This window comes from Nicotiana sylvestris, chromosome 1 (assembly GCF_000393655.2).
Source record: "Nicotiana sylvestris chromosome 1, ASM39365v2, whole genome shotgun sequence".
Classification (NCBI taxonomy): Eukaryota; Viridiplantae; Streptophyta; class Magnoliopsida; order Solanales; family Solanaceae; genus Nicotiana; species Nicotiana sylvestris.
In genome coordinates, this window is record NC_091057.1 from 45,762,725 (window position 1) to 45,785,651 (window position 22,927).

Here is a 22,927-nt window from a genome sequence, read left to right on the forward strand (position 1 = left end):
GTATAACTTTAGTGAAAGTGCAGTGGAGAGGTTGGCTTGTGGAGGAGGCTACCTGGGAGACCTAGCGGGAGATGCGGAGCAGATATCCTCACCTATTCGAGGCTTCAGGTATGTTTCTTGACTCGTTCGAGGACGAATGTTTGTTTAAGTTGGGGAGGATGTGATGATCCGGTCAGTCGTCTCATGAATTACCGCTCCGTTTTCCCCATTTCAGCTTCTTTACGCTTTGTTATTCGTGTTTTATGTGATCGGGTTGATTAGTTCGAGTTCGGAGAGGATTTGGTAAGAAATGAGACACTTAGTCTCTTTTAAGAAGACTTAAGTTGGAAAAGTCAACCGGATGTTGACTTATGTGTTAGAAGGCTTGAAAGTGAGTTCCGATGGTTCGGTTAGCTTCAGAAGGTGATTTTTGACTTAGGAGCGCGATCAGAATGGGTATTGGAGTTGTAGAGAAGATTTAGGCCTGAATTGGCGAAATTGATATTTTGGCAAATTCCGGTTGATAGGCGAGATTTTGATATAGGGTTCGGAATGGAATTCCGAGAGTTGCAATAGCTTCGTTGTGTCATTTGGGATGTGTGTGCAAAATTTCAGGTCATTCAGACGAGATTTGATAGACCTTTTGATCGAAAGCATAATTTAAGAGTTCTTGGAGTTCTTAGGCTTGAAACCTATGTTAAATTGGTGATTTGATATTTTTGTAAGCGTTCCGAAGTGTTGAACAAGTTTGAACGATGTCATAGGATGTGTTGGTACAATTAGTTTGAAGTTTCGGGGGTTCCGGGATGTTTTAGTGTGAAAATCATAGCCGTAGCAGGTCTAGAAGGGTTGGAGGCCCCGGAACTCACCCACACGGTCCGCACAAAAATGAGTGCGCCCGCGGTGAGTGCTGTGCGGACCGCACAAAAGCGGCCTCAGCCGTGGTAGGTGTCGCGCGGCCCGCACAAAAGGGGCCGCGGCCGCGGTGAAGAACCTTCCCGCTGGTCCAACTTCGGAAGCTCATATCTTTTGATCTATAAGAAATTTCAAGGTGATCCAAAAATGAAAGTTGTAGACCTTCGTGTCTAGTTTTCAGAAGTGTAAACATATCACAATTTGGACATCTGTAGCGAAAGGTATGGACAAAATACTAAAGCTTGTCACTGCAGAGGAAGGACTGTGCGGCCGCGGTTGTTTTTGCGCAGACCGCACTGGCTTGTGCGGCCCGCGGAGGCTGAAATTTGAGGGGTACCCTATAAATACGAGGTTTTGGGTTTTATTTAATATTTTGACCTAGAGAGCTCGGATTTTGGCGATTTTTCGAAGGTTTTTCAAGAAATTCACCGGGGTAAGTGATTTTAACTCAGATTTGGCTAGAATATTTGAATTTATTACTGAATTCATCATTTAATTCGTGATTTGGGATGGAATTTGGGAAGACAATTGTGAAATCTTTCAAAAACATAAAATGATGATTTGAAGGACCAAATGGTATCGGAATTGGATAATTTTGGTATGGTTAGACTCGTGAGGCTATGAGGATTCTAAAAATGTAAATTTTATCTGATTCCGAGACGTGGGCCTGTGGCTCGGGTTTTGCTAATTTCGGGATTTTTGATATTTTTCGAATGTTTTCGCTTGGGCTTTGTTCCCTTAGCATATTGTGACGTATTCGTTCTGATTTTGGATAGATTCGACGCACGTGGAGGCCAATTCGAGGGGAAAAGGCGTCGCGAGCTAGAGAATTAGCCAGTTCGAGGTGAGTAATGGTTGTAAATGATGTCTTGAGGGTTTGAAACCCCAGATTGCACATCGTAGTGCTATATTGAGGCAAGATACGCGTTGGATGATGAGCGTGAGGTCTTTTACTACTGGGGATTTGTGACTTGGTCCGTCCCGATTGATGATTTTACCACGTATTGACTGAAATACATTTGTTATCATCATGATTTGGGTTGATTGCCATATTTGGGGTTCGTGCCAACTATTTGAACCCTTCGGGGATTTTTATCACTGTTTCCTCATTGCTTGACTTATTATTTGAACTCAGTCCTGTTGATATCTACTGTTTTACAAACTCAGCCACTTTTAATCAGATTTGAAACTTAAATGATATTTCTACATCATGTTTTGGGCTGAGAACTACTGTTTTACTAATGCCCAAGGGGCTTGTGATGATTTTTGGACTGAGTGAGGCCGAGGGCCATATGTGAGGATATGCTGAGTGATATGAGGCCGAGGGCCTGAGATACTTTATATGCCACGAGGTGGCTTGAGTGATGTGAGGCCGAGTGCCGAGTGATGATGCCACGAGGTGGCTTGATATAGCGCTTGGGCCGTAAGGGGCCCCTCCGGAGTCTACACACCCACAGTGAGCACGGGTACCCATTATGATCTGAGAGTGAGCCCGAGGGGCTGATACTGTGCTGAGAGTGAACCCGAGGGGCTCATACTGTTCTGAGCAATTGATATTGTGCTTGAGGGGCAGATTTCTACTTGTTATTTACCTGTTAAATTACCTGTTTTACTTATTTTAAAAAGGAATATCATTTGATTTCTTCACTGATTTACTACTTTAAGTGATTTTACTGCTTGATATGGAATTGCCTTGTGCCTTTACGTGTTTTCATACTTTCAGCCATTATTTATAATTATTACTCACTGAGTCGGAGTACTCACATTACTCCCTGCACCGTGTATGCAGATTCAGGCATAGCAGAGTCCGCACCTGAGCGCTGATTCCTTCTAGGCTATACAGTGATTTGGAGTTACGAGGTAGCTGTTGACGTCCGCAGCCCCTTGTCTCTCTTATCCTCTATCATTTATGTTTTCTTCAGACTGTTGTATCGGATTCCGTACTTTGTAGACCTATAACAGATTCTGTAGTAGCTCATGACTTGTGACACCTCAGTTTGAGCTGTGTCGGAATGGTTTCTACTGTTGTTATCGTTAAAGTTTTCGCAACCTATGGATATTATATTATGTTTATTACTGTTTATGATAATTAACTGCTTAAAGAGATGTCCCGTTTTGGTCTGACTGACCTTGTCTTCACGAGAGGTGCCATCACGACCGGGTTCGGGAATTGGATCGTGACAATCACGTAGGATGGTGTTTTTCACATGGGAGTGTCCTAACAGAGGAAGGGTATCTTTGCAGTATTTTTGTAACATCTAAGGCAATAATGGACCTAAATATAATGAAGGATACGAATAATTTTTTTCGCATATATAGTATAAGAGTATTTTTGACCTTTTACGTTTAAGAACATATATCGTCCTAAATCCCAACCGAGTCATCGCACGTGCATTGTTTTGTTTCTAATTTAAATTCTAAAACTTGTTCGCTTATTGTGTATTCCAATAATTTCAGTATCCTATTTAAACATTAACAAACCTTGAATCAGAAAAAGACAAAAGTCATTTTAAGTTTCAATTCAAAAAGAGAAAGAATAATATATAAACCAATTTCTTCCCCATAAAAAATACAAATACAAAAGAGTTTCGCGGCTATTACCCCCAAATATTTTCAATCATCTTCTCCCCCATTTTATCTGCCGCAAGTTTATTCAAAATTAACCTAGCGAATTTCTCTCATCTGTATCGCAGCTCATGGTTCTGAGATTTGATTGAGAAGCTGAATCAGTTTCAATTGGTAAATCAACTCACTTTTCTTTCTGTATGATTTTATTTTTCAACGAATTGGTGCAAAAATATAGGGGTTTCAACTATGAATTTGAAAGTTTTGATCCTTTCTTTGTGGGTCTTTCTAGAAGTTTATCAGATCGCCATAATTATTTTCTGTTAGTGTATCTTGTAAATTTTGTTGCACAAAACTTATCAATAGGAATTATTGGTATGTATAATTCCATATATTTGCTGGATTTACTAGGTACATCCAAGTAGGGAATTTTTTTTAATTTTTTTTTGTGCAGAAGCTCAGAAATTTATATAGAAGATGCTGTTTGAACTTATGGAAACGCATTACAAGTACTTAAGGTGCTGCTACAATTTATATATGTTAATACAAATTATTTCATGCATATCTTTGATAACCATTAAAAGGACCACATATGTGAGTTTCGAAGGGAAAGAAGTTACTATATGCTAATAAGCCACTTGTTCACTTATAATAAATCTGCCATCTATTTATATATATATATATATATATATACATATATATATATATATATTAATCAAGTAACTATGCCATGGATTTTTATTTTGATGAAACTATAGTTTGGTGCTTACATGTTAAAATCATGTATATTACCAATCTATTTTATCACTTTCCTAAACATTTAACTGTCATAAAATAGAATCTTAAATTGTGCTTGCCTGATCCTGCTGAGGTTTCCCAAGATTTTAGGCATGGCTCCAGCAAGAAAATCTAGAAGTGTAAATAAGCGGTTTTCTCCTACAACGGAAATCTCTCCCAGTAAAGATGACAGTGCGAAGAAAAACTTGCGGGTGAGTTTTACTGAACTTTTGTTTGCTCTTGTAATATTACACGAAGAGGCATGTAAGTGAGTACTGTTTTGGTTTTATTTGCTTTTGGAACATGCACATAGGATGAACTAGTATCTTCTTGGAAATGACAGCATGCTCTTTTTTTTTTTTTTTGAGAAGTGGTACTTGTTTATAGCACATGATGGTGCATGTTACCTTTTCCATAGGGGAAAATTTAAAGAGATAGATAGTGCAAGGAAAAAGATGAATGTCTTTGTCAAGAATGTCAAGAAGTTGCTACTAATGTAGTGAAGTGAAGATATTTCCTGCATGTTTTTCTTTGAAGGAAAAAGGAAAGTTTGGAATGAGAAGAAAATATTTGTTCCCAACTTTCAACTTTCTTTAAAAGAAACTGTAGTTCTTTCATCACATTATTTGGATGGAAGTTTATTATGTGGGAAAGTTTCAAAGCTTTTCCCACAAATTTCCTCTTACTAAACACGGAGAATATGCAGGAAAGTTAAAATTTGCCAGCACTTCCCTTTCCTCTTCTTGTCAACCAAATGGTTCTTTAGGAAAGTGGTAATATGTTGAGTTGCAAAGGAGAAATATTTCATGTATTCATTTAGGTTAGTCTTTAAGTATTCTTTGAAGACACATAGAGGACATTATATAAGCATTTTGACATGGTTCTTTGTTCAAATTGTAGAAGAGGAAGTTGTCCGACATGCTTGGTCCTGAGTGGAGTGAGGAAGATCTGACACGCTTCTATCAAGCATACCGCAAGTATGGTAAAGATTGGAAAAAGGTCAGTTCAAATTCAAAGTCTTTGTTAATTGAAGTTTCTTGGATATCCCCGATAACTTGCATATTTTTGCTGTTGATTGATCTCTGACGCCTTGCCTCTAACACTTATCGCAGGTTGCTGCTGCAGTGAAACCCCGAACTTCAGAAATGGTGGAAGCTCTTTACATGATGAATAGGGTAGGCTGTGAATACAGACAACAAAGTAACGTGTCCTTATAATTGATTCCTCTTAGCTTATGAAATCAACGGATCTTGATAGGCAATACTTCTCTTCATTTTCTTATCCATCTTCTAAGCTATTTTCCTGCTAATATATAATTGGACTTAAATTCATCTATGCTAATAGCATGGTGAGAGAACCCATTTTGTCAGAATCTTGTTCAAACGCTTCATGTTGTTGTGAATATTATTATTCAATATAAGTTATTTGAGGAGAACAATACTCTAATGAATTCAATCCTTTTTACAATGACATCTGGTTAGGTTGTCAACTTCTGTGGGGTTGTATTCATCTGATGTTCAGTTTCTCTTGTTCTTGTAGGCAATCATTTTACATTGCCTGCCTTTGGCCACAGAGCCTTTGTTTCTTTATCTTGCTTTTGGAAATAATTAAGTCTTTCCTATTTCATGGTCATGATTGTTAATATGGTGTTATGTGCCTCACCGCTTGTATCAGAGACGTCTATGGATGTTATGAAAATGAGCTGCAGTCTCCTATCTCGATGAGTGCTCTGTACATAATCAGATAGTCAAGTGTGTACTCACGATTTGTTGTTTTCTACTCACCAGCTGCATAGATTTCAAACCTCCAACAGTAGGGTTCCCTGAGTACTGTGAGATTATCACATAATCAAGCACTTTCATACACATATATTTTCTGTTTTCTACCTTGTAAAATGACGCCGCCACAAAAGAATTGTAGGAAAGGTCAAAGGAGAAGGATTGTGTTAAAAAGAAAGTGCATAGTTCCCAGCTTTTGCAGGAGGATATCCCATACCAGTTAGGGATAATATGACGCTTACATTCTGTTTCTTTTCTTCCTTCAATATGTATGACATTTCTAGTCTGTTGTTAGTAAGCATTTAACACTTTTATCATTGATTGAGTTTCCTTACTGTAACTTACCTATTCTTCTCTTTCTTTCTCTGAAGTTTGGGCAGTCACCAGATTCCATTTCTCTGTTTTTTTTTTTTTTTTTTTGGTTTTGCGTCTCCTTCTCATCTTAACCAGCTTAGTTCGGTTTTTGGTGCTACTTTATTTTCCTGTTGTGGATCCTGATATGAAACATTGTAATCCTGTGGGTAATTGATATTACTTGAAAAGATTTGCACCAGAGCTGGCCTCAGATTCATAAATCTGCATTGCCAGTTGGTAAAATGATTTGTCCATTTGCCTTTTGATGTATTATTACAGTGTAACAGCCCTCCGTACTCCATCATTGCACTTGAAATAGAAAACTGTCATTTCCTGGTGAAGATCTCACTTAGAAAGAGTAATCACTTCTCTTGCGGTCATTTATACCCCTTACATGATTCTATACATCGAAATCATTGAGTGCCATGTTAATCATCATAAAACCATTGTCTTTATCAAAAAGATCATCATCATAAATCTTTGTCTTGTGATTTTAGCCAGCAACAAGTCAGAGACAATTTGATGATTGTTTTTGTGGTGATATTATTATAAGATTTTAATTTTAGAACAACAAATGACTCTAAGTACTTAATCAACATTGAATATATAGTTAAATCGTACAAAATGGTGATGGAAATCGTTACCTACTTCATTCTACTGTATTTTCAGGCTTATTTATCTCTTCCAGAGGGGACCGCATCTGTGGTTGGGCTGATTGCCATGATGACTGATCACTACTGCAACTTGGTAAAACTTAAAATATGTTGAGTTTGAGCATGGGGAATGTGGTGTGCTTATGTTTTGTTTTATCTGTGCACGCCTCCTCACTCCTTTCCCCGTCCACCAGACTCATCTATTGCTTTCCTATTTGTTTCAAGCTGAAGGAGTAGTTTTGCAAATGAGATACTAGAATTTTAGCTTTGTGGCATCCAGTGTGTGGGATTGCTTGAATGCTTCAATTGACATATGCAGTTTGTCTTGAACAGAAAAGTCTTTGCAAGTTGTTATTAAATAAACATCAGGAAAGGCGATTCTGTGCATTAGGTCGTGGCAAAGCATTGTCCTTAATGTTCAGATTTTTTTTTTTTTTAAAGAAAAGTGATTATCTGCTAAATGTTACTCCATCCCTTATATTTGTTCATGGTTTCTGAGTTCTAGTGTTTAAATTTGTACCTGAGTCTTAGTTTGTATTTGCTGTTGAAGTAACTTGACTATGGGATGTCAGGCAGCAAGCGACAGTGAGCAAGAAAGTAATGAGGATGCTGGAACGTCTCGAAAACCTCAAAAACGTGCTCGGGGTAAAGTTCAGTCTAATATTTCTAAAGCATATGAGATGACATCTCCGACATTAGCAGCTAGTCATGGTTGTTTAACTTTGTTGAAGAAGAAGCGTTCAGGAGGTGCGTTGTCCCTTCTACCCCTCCCGCAAAAAAGGGATAAATTAAATTAAATGAAGAATTATTCCTGTGAAAAGAAAGAATAGGATATTTCTAAAAATCTTCCGGATGGATCTTGATTAGAAACTCTCTTACTTTTTATTTTTGCATACAGTTTATTGTCACCAGTGCATTGCACTTACATGCAGTAGTAGCTTTTCTTGGGGTTTCATTTTGTTTAGCTGCCTTCCATTATCACTTATCTAAGGATTGAGCCTTGTCATGTAATATTATTGATGAAGATTCTCTGGAGTTGCCTTTCAGGAAGCCGGCCTCGTGCTGTTGGGAAAAGAACTCCACGCTTTCCTGTTTCTTTTTCTTGTGGAAATCCCAAGGGTGAGAAGAATTTTTCTCCTAGTAGGCAGAGTTTGAAACTACAGGCAGATGACACTGATGATGATGTGAAGATAGCATTAGTTTTAACAGAAGCTTCACAAAGAGGTGGCTCTCCTCAGGTCTCTCAGACACCGAACCGTAGGACGGACAGCGCTATGTCCTCACCTGTTGAGACAGCTGAAAGAAAGGTATTGCTTAACTATCGTTTCTAGTGTGACTTATCTCTGTAGACTATATGTACTGAGCACTGACTTTTTTATTTTTTCCTTTTTCTTTTTCTCGACTAGCATGTTAAAATAGGTATGGGAAATGCCAAGCTTCTTAGTAATGAAGTGGACGAAGAAGAGGGAAGCATGGAAGCGGACACTGGAGAGCTTTTGCGGTATAAGAATGATTCAGTGGAAACTGGAACCTTTGGTCGAACAGCACAGAAGGGAAGAAGACCTTATGGTAAAAAGTTGGAAATTGATGATAGTGGAGCCAATCATTTTGATGATATCAAAGAGGCATGTAGTGGTACAGAAGAAGGTCAAATATTGGGTGTGGTGAGGGGTAAACTTGAAATGGAGGCCACATATGAAAAGAATTCAAGGACCTCTTTACAAGGCCCTAGAAAGAGGAGCAAAAAAGTTCTTTTCAGCAGAGGTATTACAAAGTTTTGTAGATTACTGCTCTTGAGAACTTTCCCTTTGAATGGTTTAACGGGATTTTGAATATTCCATTTGGTCCTCTTTGATTATTCTATTTTATCTTTTTGCCATTAGCTAAGAGGGGGAATGAGATCCACTTTTGGAAAATAAGGAAAGTCGAATCCCTAATAGGATCTGAACATGCAACTAACTGCCCTTAGTTAGGAGGGGGAAGAGTGCTGAGCAGTATCGTGAGGTGTTATCATTGCACTAGCCCAACTAGGGGTAATTCTCTTGGAAGGAGAAAATGTCACAGTGGCCATTTCTTACTATCTCGATATAAATGAGTGTATATTAGATCACATCCTCTGTTTTCTTTAGCAGAGGCTACGTTAACCTCAAATATTATCCCCTTACACCCCTCCTCCCTCTTTTCCTGTCGGGTATAAATCATTCCTCCTCTCGCCCTTCTGGTACTCTTGATATGCCACTAAAATTGAAGGATAAAAGTTGTTTACAGAAGCAAAAACTCAAGGATTGCTCCACTAATAGACACAACATCCCTCCTGCAATATTTTAACAAGTTCAAAGTGGCCCGGGAACTTCAGAATGTTAAACAAAATAAGAAACAAAAGAGAGCATATATAGGTTTCCCAAGTGCTTAACCATCAAACAAAGTTTCCCAAGTCTACCTTCAAAGTGTCGGTTCCTTCTGTGCCATAATAATTATTGTAAGCGAAGCTTTCTAGTTGCCATTCTCTGGGACTTCTTCCTTTTTTCCAGCTTTTCACCTTTCAAGGCTTTACTATAGCTGGCATTAGATCAGAACATTACCCCCATAACATTAATATTAGCTAGTTACTTCATCCGTTAAAGGATAGACAGGCAGGAAAAGGCAGAGAAAGGAAGGACTCAGAATTACAAGTTTTGGGCAACTTACATCTGCACAAGTTTGTTATATTTTGAATACTGTTCCTTACTTCTCTGAGTTCTGCTATTTACACCAAAGTAGCATGCTGTTTTTGAAAAGTAATTGACTGCAAACCTGTTATTATGCGATAGAAACTGTTATATATCTTGGTACAATGAGCCAAATTAGAAGATGTATTTGCTAATTTACTTTTTCCTTCATGTAGACGAAAGCTCCGCTTTTGATGCTCTACAAACGTTGGCTGATTTGTCTCTGATGATGCCAACAGCAGAAAATGAAGATGGTAAGGACATAAAATTCTGTTTCTATAGATATTTGTATGGAGGCTTGCTTGTTTGGCAACTGCAGATATGCTAGGTGTTGATAGTATCTCTCCGTCTCCCCCTTTCACATTCTCTCTTAGCCTAACCTTTTAGCAACTTTGACCTTTATGATTTCAGGTATTCTGTCCTGTTATTTCAAACTTTAGAGCTTTGATTTTGCTTTTTTACTTAGATATCAGATGTACTATTGCTTGAAAGGAAACAATGTATTAAATTTGTCTGATCTGATGGACTTGTTAATTTCTATGAGTCTGTGATGTAAACACAAGTCCAGTTTTTGTTATTTTCTGCAGTATTACCTTAATACTGAATATCAATAAAACTTTACCTTATCTGAAAAAATAAAAATTTGTACTTAGATATCATTTTTTTCTGTGAATTATTTACAAAAAAGGTAACTTCAACTTAATCGAAGTTAGTTCGTTTAAGCACAATGATTTCTATTTAGCTTATCATTTGTGCATTGGCTTCAGGACTGTATTATGCTTCGATTTGTCTTAAATATTCGTCTTGGCTGCCTGTCTATTCATGTATTAGTGTCTAGTGAAAAATTATATATATGTGAAAGAAAAAGTATCAGAAGATAAAGAAGAGAAAGAATAAGAAGAAGGAAGGGGGAGAAACACAGAAAAATATTGAAAAAGGTGATGTTTTCCCTAGTTATAGAGGAGTGGGGCCCGTTTTAAATTTGTCAAAGCTCATTTCACACACTCAATACAAGTGAGAAACACGTCTGGTCCATGTCAGTAAAGCATGTCTAATCGGCAGAGTTTTTGAGTAACATAAGGCGTTCAATAGGTACTACACGAGGATGAGGTGCCATAATGGATTTTCAAACCAAGTTTAAGGGGCCGTCTATGTATTTGGCCTTTTAAATTGTTCTTTCCTTCGCTTTTTCTTTCATTTTCTTTCCCAATTGAAGCTTTGGATATGCGACTGTCCTGTATCTTCTTCATCAGTTCACGTATTTCCATTTGATTTTTCAGTTGTTATTCCCTGTCTTAACTAAGATTGTATCAGATTAACCTTTTCTTTTTCTTTTTTCAGAGTCCATGATCCAGTTCAATGATGAACTTGATGATCATGTTGATGAATCTGGCTCCTTGGAGGCCGTGCCTGCAAACAGACATAGAGATAAACGTGGATCTGGGGGGGTTAGATCTAGATGGAGTCAACCTTTATCAAAGTTTGAAGTTGCTTCCACTACAAAATCAAAGCATGGTAAAGTTACATCTACTGATGTTAGTGCTGTTCCTGAAACAAAGCAGGCGAGGAGGGCACATAAAGCAATGTCGTCTAAGGTATTTGGAGACAGCTTGCATCCCTGCTCAATATTCTGATTTTTTAAATGATATGTAACACTTCTGAGAATAATCTTGCAGGCTCGAAAAACTGAAGGTCATGTTAACAATAATGTTGCTGGATCCGAGGAAGCTGAGGTGATTTCTTATTTTTGTCCATTTCAAGTGATTGTTTAGAGGTTTAGACAGATGTTTGAACCATTCCTTTAAACATTTTGCCAGGTTGGCTACCTTAATCAGCTGCACTAAACTAGTTTCACGTGATTTTTTCTCCTATAGGCAAAAGAAGCATCAAAGAAGTCAACCTATAAGGGTAAAAGATCCTATCAGAGTGCATCCCCGAAATTAATCAAAGATCAAGAGCCTTCATCATGTGCAGATCCAAGAACAGAACGAAGTGATTCAGCTCAATCAACTGCGGAGATCCCTGTGGCAAACCAGGTTAACTTACCTACTAAAGTCAGAAGCAGGCGTAAGATGGACCTGAAAAAACCTCAAAGACAAAAAGATTTGAAAATTCCTGATAAAAGTTTGGATGATACTAGTGCATCCTTCACTGCACTTCATGACAGAGCATTCAGTCTTAAGGTTGGTTATGCACCTTTGTCCCTGTTGCAATGCTTTCTCGTGATATAAACACTAGTTAACTTGCATACATTGCATGCAGGAAAATATTTCCAATTGCCTTTCCAACCATCAGGTACGAAGATGGTGTACGTATGAGTGGTTCTACAGTGCAATTGACTACCCTTGGTTTGCCAAAAGGGATTTTGTGGAGTACCTGAATCATGTTGGATTGGGACATGTTCCAAGGTTAACTCGTGTTGAATGGGGCGTCATAAGAAGGTATGCTTCTCAACTTTCCTGCAATTTGGAAGTCACTCTATTCCCTGAGCAAGTTCTGAACATTAAGCTTGTTATTTTTATGTTAATGATGGTCCAATGAATCTGCAACTTGATTTAGTTCTCTTGGAAAACCACGGCGATTCTCTGAGCAATTTCTGAATGAAGAAAAGGAGAAGCTTAATCAATACCGGGAATCTGTCAGAACACATTACACTGAACTTCGTGAAGGTACCAGGGAAGGACTACCCACAGATCTTGCAAGGCCATTGTCTGTTGGGCAACGAGTCATTGCCATCCATCCAAAAACAAGAGAGATTCATGATGGAAGTGTATTGACAGTTGATCGCTCAAGATGTCGTGTTCAGTTTGACCGACCTGAGCTCGGGGTTGAATTTGTCATGGTAATTCATTAGTATTTCTTAATATATGCTCATATGATATTCTGGTATGTTAAACTCTAGTTTTTTTTAGGTCACCGTAAATTGGAGAAGATTAGAAATAATTACGATGGTGTGAGTAGTTGACGCAATGGATAGATGCGAGGAGGTCGCTTTAGATGGTTTGACCTTGTCCTGCATAGACCCCTATATGCACCTGTCCCTATAATCTCGCAAAATTAATATCGATTTATCCAAATAATAGAACACAATGGAATCAAAGGATCCATATAGGCGATGCCAACTAGTTGGGATAGGTTTGGTTTTATCACACTTACATTAGGTCCAGAGTTTGACAATAGGTCTACTGTGGTTAGAGATTATATGTCCATATAAGGTTACCTGAGACTTAAAGAATCTTTAGTCTTGAAAACCCCTTATTTGCCTTTTCTAAGACTCATATTTAGTATCAGAATGAAGTGTGCTTGAGTAGAGCAGACGTATACAGAGGATTTATATAGCCAATTTCAGCTAGTTTGGGATTTAAGAGCTATCTCATAATGTGGGAGAATAGAATTAGAAATTAGGTTACATGAAGAGATCCCAAATAACTGTACTCACACTGTGATGCCATCTCCTTAATTTTTCTTTAAATTTTTTTTAGAAAAAAAATCTTTCTTCTGAGGATACTTCTGAAAGCAAGAAAAAGAAAAAGATATATAACTAAAATTAAATGGATCACTGAACCAAGCTGAAGTATTGAACTCATGCGTCTAACCTTTTTTATCTGTTGGAAGACAAAGCTTATGTGTCCTTGTAACTGGCTTCTGTACTTGGTTCATAACAGGTTGTGTGTATGAGTTAGTAATCAGTACCTGTAAAAGAGGATCGGCATTTTATTTTTTTCTGTTCTGGTTCTCCAGTGGTTGCTTTCTGGACCTGATAAATTGTTGAAACATTTGCTCTGGCAGGACATTGACTGCATGCCTCTAAATCCATTTGAAAACATGCCCACACTACTTACAAGGCGTGCAGATGCTGTTGACAAGTTTTTCGAGAGTTTTAATGAGCTCAAGGTGAATGCACGAGTAAATGAGTATATGAAATTTCCGGCCTGTGACAACATGGAGAATGGAAATGTTTTCTCTCATTTCTCCCCACCAAGTCATCCCATCAGTGATCTCCTAAAGCAGACAAAGGTCAGTGGTTCTCCTCATACTCTCTTAAATACCTTTTATATTTCGTTTTTTTCGGATTCAAAGATTCTCAAGCACCCTGGTTTAAAAACTGAGAAACTCTCCTGCATGGCCATAGTTTTGTCCAAACTATTTTTCAAGACATCATATTAAACAAGATTTTGCAATCTGTCGCATCCAATTCCCAACCAAAATAATTATGACCTCATCGAGCATTTTCCGCCTTTTGTGCTGTAACTTGGGAGAACATTAGTGAAGAATTACTTATCAGGGGAAAAAACCTTAAGGCCTCATTTGTTTTTTTAAATATTAAGACGTCTGAATCTGAATACATCTCTGAATATCAAAAAGTGTATTAAGATTAAGATATTTGGATCTGAATATACATCTGAATATTAAGATGTGTATTAAGATCTGAATACTAAATGATTACGACTTTTTGCCTTTTTACCATCTGAATATATAAAATTTATCTTTATTTAAAAATTAATAAATATAAAATTCATATAAAATACTAATTAATCTAATATTTTATCAATAAAGTATATATAGTTTTTAAAATATGGTAGTTGGTGGTGGTGTGCTTGTGAATGCCAACTAGAGGCGGTGGTGGTTTTGGTTGATGGTGGTAGTTCTAGGTAGTAGCTAGTGGTGATTGGTAGCAATGACGACTATGGTTGATGATGGTGGGTGGTAGTAGTGGTTGTGGTTGTGATTGAAGAAGGTGATGGTGGTGGTAGTTTATAATGGTGGGCGGTGCCGGCTATGATTGTTGATGGTGATGAGATGGTTGGTTGTAGTAGTTGAAGTGGGTGAGTGTATGGTTGTGGTTGAGGATGATGGTAGTGGGGGTGGTGGTGGATGGTGGTAATGGTGGCGGCTATGTATGGTGGTGGTGGATGGTGGTAGTACTGGCGGCTATGATTGAGTATGGTGGTGGTGGTGGTGGATGGTGGTAGCGGTGGCGGCTATGGTCGAGTATGGTGGTGGTGGTAGTTGATAATGGAAGGCGATGACGGTAGTTAGTAATGAATGTGGATGTGCATCTTAATGAAATTAAGTGTATGTTATAGATCTTAATCATACATACCTATTAAGACCCATTAAGTGATTGTGAAGTAAAAAAACAAACACACTTAATGATCAAGATCTGAATGATTAAGATTCAGACTTTAAAAGCAAATGCACTTAATTTCTGAGACCTGAATGATTAAGTGAAGGATTGACTCTTTCCGTACAAAATCTAACAATTTTTTTGTAAGAGCTATGAACTTAGATTAGTAGGTGCAATGAAACAGAGTATGGTTGTATCTATGCTCATTTCCAGAAACAGTTGCCTTTTGATTCTTCTAGCTTATGGAGTGTTTTGTAATCTATGTACTGTGTTTTCTGGTTTGGCTTGTCCCTTTAAGTGGGTGAAGTCCTAGTAGAGATTCCACTTAAAGCCTAGCTTGAATTATTAAGATTGGCTGACGTAGCCTTTGGTCAAACAAACTAATGTGAGAGAACTTTACTCATCCAATTCCTAATCAAAATTATGTCATGCTGGAGTCGGATGGGGTGGGGAAAACAATTATTTCATGTTTCCTTTTTAAGTTTATGCCCTGTGAGATGCTTCTTTCCTCATGCAGTTATTCCTCTTCTCCAAATCTCCCCTTCAAGATTTTTATATCACATACTTCAGTATTCAATCAATGCATCTATGTACTTCCGTCCAAAATAGATGTTTGTATTTGTTTTTGGTGAATGGAAAACTGCAGGATCAAATGTAACATTATAGTTTGTAAGAAAGAGAAAAGGGTTAAAAGCAGGAAGAATACAGGCAACTGTCATTTAACTTTTTGTACTGCATTATATAGTATTTTTTCAAATTAACTATTCTAAGTTGACTTTTGGGGGTTAAAATTATTGACATTTAGCCGTCAAACTATTCTTAGTAGAACTTAGGGTTTTAACCAAAAAAACTTATTTGATAGTATTTCTATTTTAATGCAATGATTACCTGCCATTGTTTTTCTAAATCTTTGTTAACTGAGGCGAAAACCCACACAAAAGTAGGCCACGTAACAGAAATGGTGTATTTCTGCCTTTTGATTTAGCTGAACCTTAATTCGGTTTACCTGAGAATGGAAACCGACACTCAACTTGGGAGTTAGTAGATTTCATGATTACCAACTATACTCCGAATCTCAAATTCTCTGCAGTACTGTATTAATATATACCTTTCGTAGTCCCTTTAGGGCCCTTTTGGGTTAATTCTTCAACTCGAGTTTAAATTTGAGATGAGTTTATCCCATGTTTGGTTGAGATAAAATTGTTGTATAATTAATCCTGAGATTAGTTATCCCGAGATTGTAGTGTTATTTTTATCCCTGTGGGAGGGTGAGATAACAATCCCAGGATAATTAATCTTGGGACAACTTGTTTCCCAACCAAATGACCCCTTAGAGTTTTGATTGTAACTCCCTTATATTGGTTTCACATAATTAAGAAGAGTGAGTAGTTTTTTATGCTTCTCACTTGTCCTTCCACCTAATATATGAGTTCGTTGATGGTTAGGTGGCTTCAGCAGAAGTGGATATGCAATCTAGATTTGGAGTCATGGAAACTGCCATATATCAATCGACAGCATATTCAAAGTCTTCTGGGGTCGCTCAGATTCAAGCAAAGGAAGCTGATGTTCAAGCTCTTGCTGAGTTGGCTCGTGCACTAGACAAAAAGGTTACAAAACTTAATTTATTTTTTACTTAATGAAGATTATACAAATGAAAGCTAGATCTCTCTCTCTATATATATACACAACAACAAAAACAACCAGTAAAATCCCACAAGTGGGTTCGGGGAGGTCACCCAGGGTGTTTCCGATATATATATATATGCTTGTGTATATATATGCTTGTATCTTTGTCTGCTTATGTAAGTGTTGTGGACCTAAAGAAGCTTATTTACTCTCCAACTTAAGCTTTTAAATGAGGTGGTCACATAATTTAACATAGAAGCATAGCAAGAGATTCGAGGCTCAGTATCACTCAAAGTCAAAAGTATTTCCACGTGGTTAGCTCAAGTAAACGAATCAAGCCTGCATGTCAGGGAGCATGTTGCAAACCTATAAAAAATTAATGTATGTGTTTCCTTTCTAGAAGTTAAAGTTAAAGCTATTAGATGAGATGGTCGCACAATTCAGCAGTAAGTTTTTTTTATTTAACCAAATAAAATACCTTTATGAATAAAACTTGTCGAAGTTATGTTCAAATTGCCTATATAAGCTAATAAGGGAGAATAGCTTTCTTTATCGAAACCGAAATGGTTTACTTGCGTAAAAAGAAGAAGAAGAAGATTAACCCTCAGGGGTTGGCCTGGTGGCAATTGACTTGAGCCTTGGGGTTTGCTCCCTTTCAAGGTCTCAAGTTCGAAACCCACTGGGTGCAAACAATTTTTGAGGGCCATCAGACTGGGTAAAACCTGAATTAACCGTGGTGCACTTGCGGGAAACTCCTTGCCGAGGGCCTGTGCACCCCCGGGATTAGTCGGGGCTCTTAGAGACTCGGACACCCGGTGCAAATCCAAAAAAAAAAAAGAAAAATGAAGAAGATTTGTTGAAGGGGTAAGCTTTCATTCACTAGTCGGTTAAAGCTCTATTTACTTTTTAAAAACGAAGACTGAAGAAGTTTTATAGAACTTATTATAGGCATATGTACATCTAAAAATTGAATCTAAAATTGTGGAAGTATTCATTAAGCTTGTATTTGGTGTTAAGAAAAGATGCGTTTACCTTTTTGTTTAGGATGGGGAATATCTAAGATAGAGGTGAGCTAGTTTGAGCAGTTGCTGCTACCATATTGATGACTAGTTTCTTCTATTTTAGAGCTGTACTGCTTCTCGTATTTTATTTTTAAGTTCACTGTTAAGTAGTTGGCTGTTCTTGTATTTCGATGTATGTCTTCAGGAATTTGTGTCAGTAGATGCATTTTTCTAGTTGATCTTAGATATACAATAGGCAAGCATATTTTGTGCCAGATGTGCAGTGAGCTCATGACATTTGGTTGAACGTGTAGGAAGCAGTGGTTTCAGAGTTGAGGCGCATGAATGATGATGTGTTGGAAAACCAAACGAGCAATGACTGTTCTCTTAAGGACTCAGAGACTTTCAAGAAGCAATATGCTGCCATGCTAATACAGTTAAATGAGGTCAATGAGGAGGTCTGTCTATCCTCATATTAGAATTTGAAATTTTGAAAGTGCACAAAGTTTGCTATAGTATTCATTTGTTTTGGCAGGTTTCTTCTGCTCTATATCGCTTGAGACAGCGGAATACCTATCAGGGAAGCATTCCACTTGCATTCCCAAGGCCAGTTCCAAATTTTGCTGATCCTAGTACGTTGAGCACTTTTGATCGTTGTACAAGTCAGTCGCAAGAATCAGGGTTCCTTGTCAATGAGATAATAGAAAGTTCAAAAATCAAAGCCCGGACTATGGTAGATGCAGCAGTGCAGGTATACATTCATTCAACTTTTATTTCTGTTCGAATTCTTTCTAAGAGGATTGGTTGTGTGACCCAAATCGGTTGTAAGATAATGTTTGAAACAATTCGAAAGCGGGTTATGATTAAGCATAGCATGTCAATATTTATTAGTTTCTTCAGAAACCTCATTCACATGGTTGCCAGGTCGATTTATTCCTGAATCCACCTCAGCAGATTGGCAAATATTCGAACATGTTTCTTCAAAAGATGCAATTGTCCATTTTCTCTTCAGTAATAGCATTTACAACATAACAAACTGCACAAATAGTAATAATGCTGTTTATTGTTTAATCAGTATAAATGAAATTTCATGGAAGTACCTGCTTTTGTCCCTCTTTTATCTGAGTGAGAGGAGAAACTTCTTTATAAGGCACTAATTACTGGGTTTTACCTATATGATCTTTAGGGCTTTGGTGTCCTCAATATTTCTTAATATGGTTTTGCATAATTGCACATTCTCTGGATCTCTAATACTTATCCTGTTACCTGGTGATTTCTGCTTTAGCATTTTAAAATAAAATAATTCTTTGTTGGAGGCTTCTTAGAACTTTTGGGCCCTTTGACTCCATTGAAAAATTATAGTATATACTTTTGCATAAAGGTTGTAATTTTTTCATTTCGATATATAACCGAATCAAAATACTTCGAAAAATACATCAGGAATGAAAGGTTAGAGAGAAAAATTGGACGTGTAGTAACTTCTTTGAAACACTCTTTTGAAAGCTATAGATATTAAGTTCATTTAAAACAGTTTCTAACTAGGTTAAATAATATGACAACCTGTAATCTGTTTGGATCTGATTTTATCAATTCAATACCACCAGAGTTTTGCGTGCAGTGGAAAATTTATGATCGTGCATTGCATCCTAACTTTTCTTTATGTTTCTTCAGTCATGTTTGTGATCTTGTCATTATCTTCTGCATGTTGCTGTAGATTCTCTTTGATACTGATTAACTTGTCTGTGTAGGCGATGCTTTCACTTACTGATAGAGACAACACCACTGAAAAGATTGAGGAGGCTATTGGTTATGTGAATGATCGGATTCCACTAGATGATTCTTGCATGCCAACTGTGAGATCTTTTACCACCTCATGTTCACTTAGTGGCTATTTTGCTTCTCCTATCAATTGACTTTTAGTGCATTGATCTGTTGCAGCAACCTACTGATCCTAAGTCAAAGAATATGTCAGATAAAAATGAAGCAGAAATTCCTTCAGAACTTATTACTAAATGCGTCGCTACTTTGCTTATGATTCAGGTAAATACGATTTTTCTGTTTCTTTGGGCTGGCTTTTGTCATAAGAGTATTGCTTTAGAACGTAGGGGATGGAAATTACCTTTGCTTGGATTACCTTTCACTTTCTGTCCTTTACTGGACTTTGGATTTCCATGTTGGCTTGCCTCCTTTTTGCATTGACGTAAGATGTTCCTCAGAAAGATGCTTCTCGTGCTTCTCAAGTTGGATTACAAAATTATTTTTATCTAGCTAAGTCGACTATGTGTTGTGATTTTCGATCACTGAAAAATAACGGAAGAAGGAGAGACTCAAAACAGATTGACTGATGAAGGGGCAATTCCTCTTTCCTCACCAAGTTTTATTCCATAAAGATTGCTAGATAGCCTTCGAGGAGGATATGTTAGAAATTAGAAGGAAAAGGAAAAGGAAAAGATGGTCTATAGTCTCTCGCTGTTGCTTAAACATGATCTCCAGTATAATAAAAACATTGATATAACCTGCATTTTGTTAAGTCTCACGTCAATACATTAGAGATGAATATTTCTTGCTACTTAAGTCCGAAAGAAAAAATTGACCAAAGTGTTTTATGGCAGAATATGACATGATATCTCCTAAAGCCATACTTCACTTTGCTTATTCAGTTCATAGCTCTGGTGTTCCCATCATTATGCTTGACATAAATTGATTGTATATTGTACACGATTGCAGAAGTGTTCGGAACGACAGTTCCCACCAGCTGATGTAGCAAAAGTACTGGATTCCGCTGTAGCAAGCTTACAACCCTGTTGCTCACAGAACTTTCCAATCTATGCGGAAATACAGCAGTGCATGGGAATAATCAGAAACCAAATTCTGGCATTAGTACCGATGTAGACCATGTATTATCAACTGTTATTTTCTTGGCTCTTGTAAATTCACCATGTAGATAACTAGCCTTATTCATGGTTCAGCTCTCAAATCAATGCTAACTCACTTTTTTGCTGCCTCTCTTCCCATTGTTCTTCAATGTTGATTTCTGTATTTTTTCCCTCATAATGGAGGCTAGTCTTTACTTGATCAGTTTCCACTTTAACTAGTCCAATGGTGGCTTTGCTGAACCTGTAGCTACACCTGCTAATTGGCTTGGAAGTTCAGAGGCATGAAATAATATAAATTTTAGATTGTTCTTATATTTCATCTTCTTCATTTTATGATACATTGTCCAATTTCCTTAGTGAGAAGTGGTTTTATTTTGTATGGATTTCCAAATAAAATATGCACTTTTGACATAAAACTGCTTACTGCCCTCATCCTTCAAGTTGAGTTGGAGTTTCTTGCAAGTGACAACAAAGTCGGTAAAAATTTACTCACACTTGGGTTATACCAAATCAATGATGCATGAGATGAGTCTTCCACATAATCATCTATCAGCTAATATGGTTAATTAATCGGCATTTTTACCTCATTATTACTTAACCATGTAAAGCATATTCGCTTGATATAAATAGTGTGGATAAATTTTTACCAAATTCGTATATCTTTAACTTTTTTTCCTTTGTAGAAATTAATTATGCATTAAAATAATGGTTCAGATTTATTGAAAATCCCAGTCACATTCTCTCACTGCTTGAATGCTCCAGCTAAGCTGCAATGAAAATGCAAGATATTATCATGTCAACAAATTGTATTACTATCGGCCCTATCAGGTAATATTTACCTATAAAAGCTCGATCAAGAATAAGTTTTTTCTATCTTTTGAGAAGAATCCAAGATTCATGATGTGATAGCATATGTAGTTTGTGTAGGTAGACGGTGCATGATAGTATTTTTCTAGAAGCGACAGTTTGGGTCCTTCAACTGCATGTATGTATCATCAACACGCCTGTCTGGCCCATGATTTAAGCCCCTTTTATTGACCAAGTTTCAAGAATTTACCCACAAAACTTGATGACTTAGGGATACGTGGAAGAAGTCAGGCACATGTGGGGTCCAGAACCAATTTCTACTGAACAAACAAGAGATTGCATCTACTTCAATACTCAAAAAAATTAGAAAAAAGGAAGAGCTTTGGGTCATCATTCATGGTGCTAGCAGAAAAATAAAGAGCTCTCGGTTATCATCCATGGCTTTTCAATCTATACCCAAGTGTGTTATTGGAATCCTACAGGATAACATCCTTATTTTTAGTAGAACTCAAATTTGTTATACTAGGTTTCCACATTAAAATTAATATTCCATAACATAAAACTTTTTAAGATATCATAATAAGACAAAATACGTGAACATCACTAAATAGGAAAATCAGAGTACCAAAAGTCCAAAACTGGTCATAATGTATTTGTTTACTTTATTTTTGTGTTTTTTCCTTCAAAATTTTAAATTAATTTTGGATATTACATTAACATTTTATTTTGGAAAAGGAAATCTTGAATGGCCATTATTTCGAAATTTTGTTATATTCCTATATTTGGATTGTATTTTAATAAGTTAATAAATAACTGAATAATTCCACACATTAGCAAATTTATTTTCTAAACCTTAATAATTGATTTTCCCCCATAAATATAGTGAATGTAAATTCTAAAAATTATAGCTTCATTTGGGTTTTAGGAAATTTTTCTGATATTCCATTTGTTTGAAAACTTTGATAAAATTAACAGGTACAAAAACAAACAAGAGTTGTTTTGTTTCTTGTACTAATGTTGAATACTTTCTTATGGTTTCCTAGGTTAGGAACAACAATTACGAGTGTAGTTCCACATGATAGTATGTACACAGATCTTACCTATACCTTATGCAGATATGAAGTTATTTATGATAGATCCTCAACTCAGGTCTCATAGGTTAGCAACTTCAAGTGATATTGTAGATGTTGTTTTTCTTTATTAGAGTTTGAACATTTAATGTTAATTAGGTGTATAAAAAAGGGCAACCCGATGCACTAAGCTCCTACTATGCACTAACATTAATTATGTGTATATTTATATTAAACTTGCTTTTAATTATTTAGCATAATATAAATGTATACCAATTTATTTTATGAAAAGTAATTCTTCAATAATTGAGAAGTTCATCTATAAAAAATATAAAACAAAAAACTACTCTTTTTTGAATTGCAGAGAAACTACCTTACGAATAAAATTAATTTGATTGAAAAGGGATTGACAAGAATATTACACGTAAAACTGCAGTGTGTCAAAGGAATTTGCATACAGATTAAAGGGGCAAAGTATGTATTAGGCCAAAATTATTTTACCTTCTAATATGTATTTAAGTTAAATAAAATGAGGCAAAAATACAAACTAAATATTAGCAACATTTATGAGTTTATGATAAGGTTTCATTATATTATTGAGAGTTGTAATTCATAAAGGTGTGTATAGAGAATGCTCATTAATTAATGAGAATTCCATATATGTAATATTTGAAAATACGAATAAATATT

At 36.6% G+C, this 22,927-nt stretch overlaps 1 protein-coding gene across 5 annotated transcripts; it reads left to right on the plus strand.

The window, feature by feature from the left end:
* The first annotated feature begins 3,463 nt into the window (after positions 1-3,463).
* Positions 3,464-20,674, plus strand: LOC104239002 (protein ALWAYS EARLY 3). 5 transcript variants are annotated; one of them, XM_009793536.2, is made up of 22 exons: positions 3,464-3,633; positions 3,914-3,977; positions 4,341-4,448; positions 5,137-5,235; positions 5,349-5,411; positions 7,038-7,115; positions 7,594-7,768; positions 8,069-8,328; positions 8,428-8,785; positions 9,906-9,983; positions 11,071-11,324; positions 11,406-11,462; positions 11,604-11,912; positions 11,992-12,170; positions 12,289-12,571; positions 13,519-13,746; positions 16,303-16,464; positions 17,799-17,942; positions 18,020-18,235; positions 19,233-19,337; positions 19,423-19,524; positions 20,212-20,674. In XM_009793536.2, the coding sequence occupies exons 3-22, from the start codon at positions 4,350-4,352 to the stop codon at positions 20,374-20,376; spliced, it is 3,414 nt and encodes a 1,137-aa protein (XP_009791838.1). In that variant the 5' UTR covers positions 3,464-3,633; positions 3,914-3,977; positions 4,341-4,349; the 3' UTR covers positions 20,377-20,674. The 5 variants fall into 5 exon arrangements, with proteins under 5 accessions (XP_009791838.1, XP_070006832.1, XP_009791837.1 ...); XM_070150731.1 differs by having other exon boundaries at positions 4,348-4,448; XM_009793535.2 differs by lacking the exon at positions 3,914-3,977.
* Positions 20,675-22,927: the final 2,253 nt, after the last annotated feature.